General features: G+C 43.3%; 1 protein-coding gene across 1 annotated transcript; it reads right to left on the bottom strand.

Annotated features, from left to right (window-relative positions):
* Positions 1-213: 213 nt before the first annotated feature.
* Positions 214-4,089, bottom strand: LOC311109350 (sperm-associated antigen 6; the record flags this gene model as incomplete). The annotated part of the gene is made up of 11 exons (XM_084152202.1): positions 4,059-4,089; positions 3,821-3,916; positions 3,503-3,669; positions 2,991-3,174; positions 2,685-2,890; positions 2,300-2,473; positions 1,960-2,112; positions 1,270-1,461; positions 875-991; positions 393-538; positions 214-277 (listed from the first exon to the last, which is right to left on the bottom strand). Exons 1-11 carry the CDS (start codon positions 4,081-4,083, stop codon positions 214-216), a joined length of 1,524 nt encoding a protein of 507 aa, XP_084008328.1. The 5' UTR covers positions 4,084-4,089.
* Between the last annotated feature and the right edge of the window lie 8,472 nt (positions 4,090-12,561).

Below are 12,561 nucleotides of genomic sequence, written 5' to 3'. Positions count from 1 at the left end.
TGCTAACACAGACCTACACAGCTATGACAATGCATATACAGTCCATATGATAATGTACTGGCCATTGAGACAAAGACTCATAATCACTGCAATAATAAGAGATTGTTTTATATAGGTCTGCTGTCCTCATATTCATGGATTGGGGTGAAATGGTAAAATCAGTAAGGTGGGGTATGTGAGCCCATCTCCCCCCAGTAGGTTAGGCTAAGACCCTCAGACAGGCTGGTACTTCTCTACCCGCTCCAGCAGAGTCTCTGAGTAGCCGGGGGAGTAGTACCTACAGCAAGAGGACAGAGGACACAATTAGGGTTCACTTGGGGCTGAGGGAATGCCTGGTAGTAGAAACATGCTAGATTAATATCATGTTTTTGAGTGTGATTGTGTGTGAGTACCTGACTATCTCCTCAGGGTAACAGTTGTTGATAGAGTTGATGTACTCCTGCAGGGCAGATCCAGGATCAGCCTTAATCTCCTGAACCTTCTTCAGGCCTCCGCTGGTCACAAACAGACGACGAGCCTTGCTGTCATGGGGCAGCACCTGGAGAGGGGGAGAGGAGGGGAGGGGGGGAGGATACAAGGAATACAATGCACTGGACTTTGAAACCCTGGGCTGTCTGAACCAAACCTTTAGGGCTGGTTTCCCAGACATAAATTAAATCAAGTCTTGGACTAAATTGCACTTATAAACTGGACTGATTAAAATTGTATTTCTCAAACATGTTTAAAAATAGTCCTAGACTTATCTGTATTTAAACATTCTGATTTTCAGAAAGAAAATAGTATTAGGCTGTGTGGGGCCCTTGTGGATATGTTCTGTGATACCTAGTAGTCTGAAGAGGCCTATGCAAATAAGTGTTGAGAAATGCGCCCCCACCTTGCTGAACTGGCAGACAACGTGTTTCAGGATGTTGCTGGGAGCTTCGTAGAGCAGGGGCTCCAGAGCAGGCAGGTAGGTGCACTTCTGTAGGATGCTCTTCAGAGCCTTCTTAGCCTGGGGGACAGGAGGAGGGAGGGAGGGAGGGAGGGAGGGAGGGGGGGAGGGAGGGAGGGAGGGAGGGAGGGAGGGAGGGAGGGAGGGAGGGAGGGAGGGAGGGAGGGAGGGAGGGGGAGATGTCAGGACTCAGGATGATACAGGATATGTTATGGTCTTACTGTCTGCAGCTCTTATGACCCTCAGAATTGTTTAGTAAGATCTTCAGTAGCATCCGTGCCTACTACACAGGCTTCTGGTAACCTGTGACAACATTGACCTATGACCTGTGACCCTACCTTGACCTGCAAGTCCTCAGAGCTGTCTGTGTCCATGCAGAGGGCCAGCAGCTTGGGCAGGACGTTAGCTGTGGACACGGCCCTGGCGTGCTCCGGGGTGTGGCGGCCGATCTGGCCAAACGCCCACGCTGTGGCCGCCTTGATGTGTTCCTCTGGCTCCTCAGACAGACAGATGGCCAGCTGGGGCACCCCCTACAGGGCCGGAGGAGCAACAACAACCAGGGAGGACAGGCTGAGGCGAGAGGTTATGAAGGAGAGGGAAGGAGGAGGAGGAGGAGGAGGAGAGAGGTAATGAAGGAGAGGGAAGGACGGAGGAGGAGAGAGGTTATGAAGGAGAGGGAAGGAGGGAGGAGGAAAGAGGTTATGAAGGAGAGGGAAGGAGGGAGGAGGAGAGAGGTTATGAAGGAGTGGGAAGGAGGAGAGAGGTTATGAAGGAGAGGGAAGGAGGAGGAGAGAGGTTATGAAGGAGAGGGAAGGAGGAGAGAGGTTAAGAAGGAGAGGGAAGGAGGAGAGAGGTTATGAAGGAGAGGGAAGGAGGAGGAGGAGGAGAGAGGTTATGAAGTAAAGGGAAGGAGGGAGGGAGGAGGAGAGAGGTTATGAAGGAGAGGCAGGGAGCAAGAGCAAACACCTTGGAGACAGTGCACACACAAACACACACACACCTTGGAGTCATACACAGTACACACACACCTTAGACACGATGACGGCCATGGCAAGGTTTTCAGAGTGAGCGGCCACATATCCAAGCATCATGATCCCAGGTAACCGCACGTTACCACGGCAATCACCCAGGTAGTCAATCACCGCCGCCACACCACCCGCGTTCACGATCATCAGAGACAGCTGTACACACACACACACACATTCAGTTGAAGGTAGGGATATAGGTGAGAATATGGTTTGGTACCTCTAGTGTGTGGTGTGTTCGGCGTAGATGAATGTGTGCTTTGAACTGTGGTGTGTGTATCGTCTGTGTACCTCTGACGTTTGGTGTGTGTGTGTACCTCTGATGTTTGGTGTGTGTGTGTACCTCAGGTGTGTGTTTCGTGATCTCTCTCATCAGTGTGGTGACATTCTTCCTGACATACTCGTCTGGGTCTCGGAGGCAGGCCAGGACAGCAGGGAAGATCTCTGCCTCCACCACCATCTCAGCCAGGTCCACCGAGTGCTTACTGATCTGACTCAGGGCAGAGAACACCTGCCTCTGAATGGAGAGGGGAGGATACAGGGGAGATGGGGAGGGAGAGGAATTGAAGAAGAGCAGAGGGAGGAAAGAAAGAGAGCGGGATGCAGGGTTTTAGAGACGACTGTAACATCTAACCTAATCTCGTTTATGTCTCTCCACATGACATACAGTTAACCTGCAAACCTGTCTAGCTAGGCCTTATTTTGTCTCAGTGTTCCTGCCCCCTCACCTTCAGTTTGGCATCAGGGTTGAGGATCATCTGGGCCAGGTGTGCGATGGCGCCGGTGTCGACCACGGTCTGAGCTAGCTCAGGGGAGTGCTTGGCGATGTCGCTAAGGGCAGAGGCAGCAATGCGTTTCAGGGCCACCTCTGGTTCCTGGATACACAGCACCAGCAGAGGAACGGCCCCCGCGTCCACTACCGCCTGAGACAGGTCTACATACAGAAAGGGCAGGGGTGTTGCTATGTGTGTGTGTGTGTGTGTGTGTGTGTGTGTGTGTGTGTGTGTGTGTGTGTGTGTGTACTATATCCTTACGTGCGTTGTGGCGTGCAATGTATCCCAGAGCCCAGGCAGCAGCCTCCTTGACCCCAGGGTCAAACTCCTCCAGAGAGATGACCAGAGCGTCCAGCGCTCCACAGTCTACCACGGCCTGGGCCAGAGCAGGGCTGTGCTTGGCCACCGCACGCAGCACAAACGCTGCTGCCTTCTTATAGAACCTCTACACACACACAAAGACACACACAAACACACACACACACACACAGATGGGAGAAGAAAATATGTAATGCACAATTAGCAGATGCTCTTAAGAAAGAGTATACATTCAGAGCAGTGGCCAACCACCCAGATCCCTATGAGAAGACAGATACCAGATAGAGAGAGAGGACCCGCTGTGGTGTGAAGGGTACTTTAGGCTCTGCAGTGGCCCCCTTCCCAGGGCAGAATGCCAACACACTCTCAGTGTCAGGGACACCATTCAGCATGGTGAATGAGGGAGGGTATGTAGGTGTACACACACACACACACACACAGAGAGAGAGACATACGTTCTGCTCGGTCAGGGAGTAGACGAGCTGTGGGAGGATGTCTCCATTGACGATGGCCTTTGCCAGGTCGTCATTGTAGTTGGCCAGTCGTCCCAGAGCCAGAGCAGTTGTCTGCTGGATGGTAGGAACCACATCTAGCAGTAAAGGCCTCAGCAGGGACATCACACCTAGAGGAGGGACAGGTATGGTAGGGAAGGAATTGTGTCTTGTTATAAGAGCTAACTCTAGCGATAGAAATGTGATCAGAAGCACATCCATGAAAAAATGATATTGGTTTTAGGAAATTATAGAGAAATTATAGAGAAAGTCCCAACTTACCAGCATTTTGTAAAGTTTCAATGTTTTGTGGTCTTGTTGCAAGCTCAGCAATAGTCTGCACAAACTGTGTCCTTGATTTCTGATACTGCTCAAACACTAAAAAATAGATCCATTAATATTTCAACAACTGATCAATCTGAGTCATCATGTTTTTCAAGTTTTGCCTGGCACTGATTGGTGTTCAATCAAAACAGTCTTGAAAACAGTCGTGAAAACTTGCAACTTCGAATGATCTTACCTTGTAAAACCTGTCGTTGACTCATTATTACAATTTGAGAAAAACAAAACAAAAAAAACGCCACTTTTCTAATAAATATGTAACCGCAACAATTATATTGTCGCTTGTGAGTTTTCCCTGAAAGCAGCTGCAAACAGTGCGGTGCAGCATCTGTCTCACTCGCGCAGCCTCAAGTTTGGGTTAGCTTGTTACTGTTGCCCTAGCAACAAACCGGAAGCAAAAACAGGTTGCGCCACTGAGCTATAACAAAGATTATGGATATACTGACAAGATACATGTCTCTTCGCCCTCACAATGGGAGTCGTTGTCCACAAAGCGGCACGGAGGGCTGTCTCAAAGATGTGTATAACTAAACCAAGATAGACCACAGCCTGTCGTTTCAAATGGGAACAAACGAGTCATAGTGGGCAGAACAAGCAAGGAGGTGGGCAGAGCCAAGCACGAGCTAGCGAGATCCTTTTGGCGCGTTCTAGCTACATTTGCATTTACATCCTACTCTGTGAATTGCGCGTGTGCAATAACTCAATTCGCCTTTTCATTCCTTCTAAACAACGCATTTTTTTTTTTTTGGGCAAAGGGTAATGTATACAAAACTTAGACTGCTCTGTTCGTAACATATTCTAGTTTTGGAAACAGAAAACTGTATTGAGATCAAACGTTTCATCGATGAGAAAATTAGCAGAATGTCGGCCAAAATCCATCTCGTTCTATCTTCTCCCACTGCCAGCCACTGGGCTTCCTCTCACTACCATATTTGGTAGTGAGTGGAACCGCCAATCGGATGCTTCACATTTATACATCCGTTGAAACATCTGTCTCATTGTTCTATCTGTGGCTGTCTAGCTCCCGCCTATCCTTTCTTTGGATGGGTGGATACATCTCATTATTGTAAATCTTGTTTTGAATATTCAATGAGGTTTGTTGACGTCAACCGCCTGTATTCAATGAATAGAGATGCTATGCTACTAGCCCCATTACATGAATATGCATAGCCATCTAGAGACAACGCTGATATATAGTGTTTTTTCTCAAAGTTGCCGGGATGTCACGTGTTCTACTTATATCAACACACTCGTAACAATTTAAGCATTACACTCTCATTGACCACCATACAAAAACTCTTGCTTGGTGGGCGAAGCAACGAAAAAACGCCGCCTGCTGAAGGGAGGCATATTTTCCGCCGAGTTGGGCCTCTCTCTTCATCTTCCTCTCCGCACTTTCGCCTCTGGGCGGTGCTATACTTCACGGTGGGCGTAGATTTCAGCGCGCATACGGGTGCACACAGTGGTCTTGTTCGACATTAAAGCTGACAGTGCAGGCGACTGATCTACAAAGAACCTTCCATAATAAATAACTACTCATTATTATGTGTAGATCAGTCAGTCAGAATTTACCCTTGATACATTACGGTTTTGATCCTCTCGAACACGGACAAAGTCGAGAACGAGCCGAGCACTCGCTCATGTCCGGATCCTGGAATCTATTCAACACACAGCTAAACCATAGAGACTGGATGTGTATGGCTCCAGGATAATGGTAAAGTTGGCCTCATGTATAGGCCCTAGAACAAATAAATAAGATCAAATGAAATGTTATTTGTCACGTGCTTCGTAAAAAAAACAGGTGTAGACTAACAGTTAAACGCTTCCTTAAGCGTCGTTTTCCAAAAATGCAGAGTTAAAGATGCATATATATATATAGACTGTATATACAAGAGTATGTGGACACTCCTTCAAATTAGTGGATTCGGTTATTTCAGCCACACCCGTTGCTGACAGGTGCATAAAATTGAGCACACAGCCATGCGATCTCCATAGACAAACATTGGCAGTAGAATGGCCTTACTGAACAGCTCAGTGACTTTCAACCTGGCACCTTCATAGGATGCTACCTTTCTAACAAGTCCGTTTGTCAAATTTCTGCCCTTCTAGAGCTGCCCCAGTCAACTTTAAGTGCTGTTATTGTGAAGTGGAAACGTCTAGGAGCAACAATGGCTCAGCCGCGATGTGGTAGGCCACACAAGCTCACAGAACGGGACCTCCGAGTGCTGAAGCGTGTAAAAATAATTTGTCCTTGGTTGCAACACTCACTACCAAGTTCCAAACTTTAAACAGCTTGAAAAATTCAGGAAAATGATGTCATGGCTTTAGAAGCTTCTGATAGGCTAATTGACATAATTTGAGTAAATTGGAGGTGTACCTGTGGATGTATTTCAAGGCCTACCTTCAAACGCAGTGCCTCTTTGCTTGACATCATGGGAAAATCAAAAGAAATCAGCCAAGACCTCAGAAAAAAAGTTGTAGACCTCCACAAGTCTGGTTCATCCTTGGGAGCAATTTCCAAACGCCTGAAAGTACCACGTTCATCTGTACAAACAATAGTACGCAAGTATAAACACCATGGGACCGCACAGCCATCATACCGCTCAGGAAGGAGATGCGTTCTGTCTCCTAGAGATGAACGTACTTTGGTGCGAAAAGTGCAAATCAATCCCAGAACAACAGCAAAGGACCTTGTGAAGATGCTGGAGGAAACAGGTACAAAAGTATGTATATCCACAGTAAAACTAGTCCTATATCGACATAACCTGAAAGGCCGCTCAGCAAGGAAGAAGCCACTGCTCCAAAACCACCATAAAAAAGCCAGACTACGGTTTGCACTTATTTCCCTCATTAAAATGCAAATCAATTTATAACATTTTTGACATGCGTTTTTCTGGATTTTTGTTGTTGTTATTCTGTCTCTCACTGTTCAAATCTACCATTAAAATTATAGACTGATCATGTCTTTGTCAGTGGGCAAATGTACAAAATCAGCAGGGGATCAAATACTTCTTTCCCTCACTGTATATCGACATAACCTGAAAGGCCGCTCAGCAAGGAAGAAGCCACTGCTCCAAAACTGCCATAAAAAAGCCAGACTACGGTTTGCAACTGCACATGGGGACAAAGATCCTACTTTTTGGAGAAATGTCCTCTGGTCTGATGAAACAAAAATAGAACTGTTTGGCCATAATGACCATCGTTATGTTTGGAGGAAAATGGGTGTGGTTTGCAAGCCGAAGAACACCATCCCAACCGTGAAGCACAGGGGTGGCAGCATCATGCTGTGGGGGTGCTTTGCTGCAGGAGAGACTGGTGCACTTCACAAAATAGATAGCATCATGAGGAAGGAAAATTATGTGGATATATTGAAGTAACATCTCAAGACATCAGTCAGGAAGTTAAAGCTTGGTCGCAAATGGGTCTTCCAAATGGACAATGACCTCAAGCATACTTCCAAAGTTGTGGCAAAATGGCTTAAGGACAACAAAGTCAAGGTGTTGGAGTGGCCATCACAAAGCCCTGACCTCAATCCTATAGAAAATGTGTGGGCAGAACTGAAAAATAACTCCTGTAGCTCAGTTGATAGAGCATGGCGCTTGCAACGCTAGGGTTGTGGGTTCGATTCCCACAGGGGCCAGTATGAAAAATGTATGCACTCACTAACTGTAAGTCGCTCTGGATAAGAGTGTCTGCTAAATGACTAAAATGTAAGGAGGCCTACAAACCTGACTCAGTTACACCAGCTCTGTCAGGAGGAATGGGCCAAAATTCACCCAACTTATTGTGGGAAGCTTGTGGAAGGCTCCCCAAAACGTTTGACCCAAGTTAAACAATTTAAAGGCAATGCTACCAAATACTAATTGAGTGTATGTAAACTTCTGACCCACTGGGAATGTGATGAAAGTACAAGCTGAAATAAATAATTATCTCTACTATTATTCTGACATTTCACTTTCATAAAATAAAGTGGTGATCCTAACTGACCTAAAACAGGGAATTTTTACTAGGATTAAATGTCAGGAATTGTGAAAAAAATACGGAGTTTAAATGTATTTGGCTATTTGAAGTCGGACGTTTACATACACCTTAGCCAAATACATTTAAACTAAATTGTAAACTATGTATAGGCTAAACACACCATAGTTTAATTTATGAATGAGGTCCCAGGCGGAGGGTTCACGGTTGAACGTGGACGCGCATCGTACAGTCCTTGCACTTTGACTTATAGCACCGGCGACCGACAGAAATTGCGTGAATAGTGTGCCCCTTCGGCTTCTGTTTCCATTGTCTCACTCCCGCAAAAATATATTGCCCAAGTGAGAGAGAATCGGTATGCTTTTTTGGTGAAAGAAGCAATTTAGTGGTAGCTTACATGCACTCACACCTTTACGCACATCAAAAACAATAATTATAGAATAACAGCATTGTTACTTTGAAGCTACACTGAAATTTGAACAAACACAAAAGTTTGCAACAATATAGCCACCGTGGTGGGATATCATGTGGTGCAACTGCATCGAACCAATAGGCTTATAGGCTTTACATTTACGCAGTAATAGATAGTTCAAATAACAACAACATGCTTAGTCTATATGGCGACAGAAAAATGCTATGCCATAGCCTACATCAAACATTAGGCTATAGGCCTAGCTACGGTTGTTTGTAAGTACTTTTATGCTGAAATTAAGCTTTATGCTAAGGAAATTAAAGTAAGATGATAATTGTTCAGATATATATTTGTATCTTCAAAAGTCTGACATGAATGACAAGGTTTGATTCCCTCTACTCAAACCTGCTTTAGGGCATCAGAGGAGCTGAGAACAGCATGACAGAGGAGAGTGCTGAGGGGAAAGTGAAGACGACTAACTTTCAGGAGACTGTTGTAGCAAAGACAGTACAGTATGAAGACAGGCAAAAACTGCCTCTCCAATAGAAAAACTTGTAGGCGATGTCATGGCGACGTTGACTAGCTAAGCTCATGCGTAGAACAAGTCACCGGGTCTAACGGTCGTTTGGCTCCGAACTGCGCATGTGGAGGCCGTCAAATCAAAGGCTCTCGATATAAAGTTGTTTTTACGAATATTAAAATGTTTCATTTTGTCACTTTCACGAGGTTGGGGTAGTAACATGCTCAACTACTTATGACATTGGCTTGAATCTAGCTTGTGCCTTTAGACTTTGAGAAAATGAACATCTAAGGAATAATGTTTCACTTCTGCCATTGACTTTTCAAACCCGGCCTTGTCTGTTTGGTCTGTTTCGCAAGCGTTCCCGGAAGTCTTGCGATGTTGCGCCTCTTAGTTTTAGAAACTATGTGTTCGTAGGCTTGGCCTATATGCAGCGCACCGGAGTTCGATATGACCTTGACGCGCCAGCCTCTGTTGAAGACCATTGTCCAGCCCAAGAACTACATGTAGCCTGCTTTTGTTTTTTAAATCTGTATAATGAAAAGCGCTATATAAAATACATCTATTATTATTATTATTATTATTATTATTATTATTATTATTATTATTATTATTATTAATCATAAGGGAAATGGGTTGTTCCATGAAATGAGTGCCTTTTGCATCCCTTTGATATTTAAAGTATAAATTGTACACAAATATTGCATTTTAAAAGCCTGTTATATTAAATGAAGTGCCCTTTAATATAGACCACATGAAACATTCAATAAATCAGATTTTTAATATGAATAAACTTGCAAAAGTGCTAAAATTCTGCATTTTGACATGTCCTTCTGTGCATCCTCTGACTTCTAGGAAGATTTTAACCCACTTATAATATAATAATATAATATGCCATTTAGCAGACGCTTTTATCCAAAGCGACTTACAGTCATGCGTGCATACATTTTTTGTGTATGGGTGGTCCCGGGGATCGAACCCACTACCTTGGCGTTACAAGCGCCATGCTCTACCAGCTGAGCTACAGAGGACCACTTAACCCCAACATTTATCCAAGTTTTCACCATTATTGTAAAGCACTAGTTATTTTGTTACTTTGACAAAGTAATTTCTGAAGATTAATATTTATTTAATGTGATTAGTGACTCATTTTAAGGAAAAAAAACATCCCTAATTTTAAGGTCAACCCTGTTACATAAACTGAACTCTTGTTTTAATATGGTGAAACTATTCCTTTTTAAATATTTTTTTCAAGAAACATTGAACATCTAGTAGTCAAATCATAGTGTTAAAGTAGGTGAGCTAGTTCTACTCTTTTTGGCCATTTTTTTGTGTTTTGTGGTGGAAAACTGAGGGGGTCGAGCATAACAAGTCAACCCTGTTACCCATAGATAGACAGGCTAGAACTGTTTTAACAATTTCATTTTTTTTGTGAAGCTTGCATTCAATTTGGATGATTTAAGAGGAAGTTGTCAACCCTGTTATGGTCAACACTTACTTTATTTGGCACTTAATAGGCACTTACTATAGTCCTTTTTTTTATTTAACCTATTGAGATGGGAAAACATGTGTTTTATTATGTTGAACATAATGACAGCTCTTTATGACAGAATGTTAAAAATAGGTGAAATAAAACGTTTTTTCCCCACCAAGTTACACTACGCAAAAGGCACCTAATTGGTGGAAAGACCCAAATACTAACCGACATTGACAGTGTGTATAACCTACGTTATTTCAAACCTGTCAGACCAATATGCACAGCTCCAAAGTTTCTCACATATTAAACAAATGAATGAAACCAAAGTTCTATCCTGTCGGCTGCAAGGCTACAAGAGAAATCATACATTATACATTTTTAATACATTTTTTATTTTATCAGGATTAAAAGCATGTATTATTTAATCAAAAGCAACAAGTAAAAAAGCTAAGTCGTTTCATGGCGAGATATTTTAACTGAATGTTAAAATAAACAATATTAGGTTAATGCACGGGCCTAATTTCTTTCAATTTGGGAAATAGTCTGTCGAAATTTAGCATGATTCAAATTCAGTTACATCTATTTTCAGTAAATCAAAATCTTGGTCAGATAAGGAATGAGTGGGGATAGAGATTCTAAAGAAACAGCCATGCAATAAATACATTAATAAAAACAATAAAATAACTTAGAAAATGACCTTTGAATGTCATGAAAATAGTGATCTCAAACATCTGCATTAGTACAGTCTAATGACTTCAGGGGTTGTTGTCGATTTACTGAGAATATAATCTATATTTATACTGCCAATATGGCGTATAGTTTACACAACTACAAACCCGTCAATACAATCTTCACAAACACCGTTTTAAAATTGTGCAGTGGCTATATATATATATATATATATATATATATATATATATATATATATATATATATATATATATATAATCAATTATAAAAAAAATGTCTAAGTCATTATAATCAATATCAAAATCTCCCTTTTCATTGTTGCACTGATAAGATGTAAACCTATTTACATGGATTTTTTTTTATATTGATGGTAATTACATGTAACTAACTCCTAGCATTTTTTGACAATTTCCCAGTAGGGCCTATATCTACAGTCATTATTTGACAAAGTAGGCTATTTCTCTGCAGTTACCATGCCTATGGTGCATTCGGAAAGTATTCAGACCCCTTGACTTTTTCCACATTTTGTTACATTACAGCCTTATTCTATAATGGATTAAATAAAACAATTTCCTCATCAATCTACACACACAAAAACATAATGAGACAGCAAAAACAGGTTGTTAGAATTTTTGTCAGATTTATAAAAAACAAAAACAGAAATACCTTATTTATGTAAGTATTCAGACCATTTGCTGTGAGACTCGAAATTGAGCTCAGGTGCATCCTGTTTCCAATGATCATCCTTGAGATGTTTCTACAACTTGATTGGAGTCCACCTTTGGGAAATTCAATTGATTGGACATGAGTTGGAAAGGCACACACCTGTCTATATAAGGTCCCAAAGTTGACAGTGCATGTCAGAGCAAAGACCAAGCCATGAGGTCGAAGGAATTGTCCGTAGAGCTCCGAGACAGGATTGTGTCGAGGTACAGATCTGGGGAAGGGTACCAAAAAATGGCTGCTGCATTGAAGGTCCCCAACAACACTATGGCCTCCATCATTCTTAAATGGAAGAAGTTTGGAACCACCAAGACTCTTCCTAGAGCTGGCCGCCCGGCAAAACTGAGCAATCGGGGAGAAGGGCCTTGGTCAGGGAGATGACCAAGAACCCGATGGTCACTCTGACAGAGCTCCAGAGTTCCTCTGTGGAGATGGGAGAACCTTCCAGAAGGACAACCATCTCAGCAGCACTCCACCAATCAGGCCTTTATGGTAGAGTGGCCAGTCGGAAGCCACTCCTCATTAAAAGGCACATGACAGCCCACTCAGAGTTTTCCAAAAGGCACCTAAAGGACTCAGACCATGAGAAACAAGATTCTCTGGTCTGATGAAACCAAGATTGAATTCTTTGGCCTGAATGCCAAGCGTCACATCTGGAGGAAACCTGGCACCATCCCTACGGTGAAGCATGGTGGTGGCAGCATCATGCTGTGGGGATGTTTTTCAGCGGCAGGGACTGGGAGACTAGTCAGGATCGAGGGAAAGATTAACTGAGCAAAGTACAGAGAGAGCCTTAATGAAAACCTGCTCCAGAGCGCCCAGGACCTCTGACTGGGGCGAAGGTTCACCTTTCAACAGGACAACAACCCTAAGCAAACAAC

This window comes from Coregonus lavaretus, assembly GCF_964263955.1.
Source record: "Coregonus lavaretus genome assembly, chromosome: 34".
Lineage (NCBI taxonomy): Eukaryota > Metazoa > Chordata > Actinopteri > Salmoniformes > Salmonidae > Coregonus > Coregonus lavaretus.
This window is presented reverse-complemented; position numbering and strand designations above follow the sequence as displayed.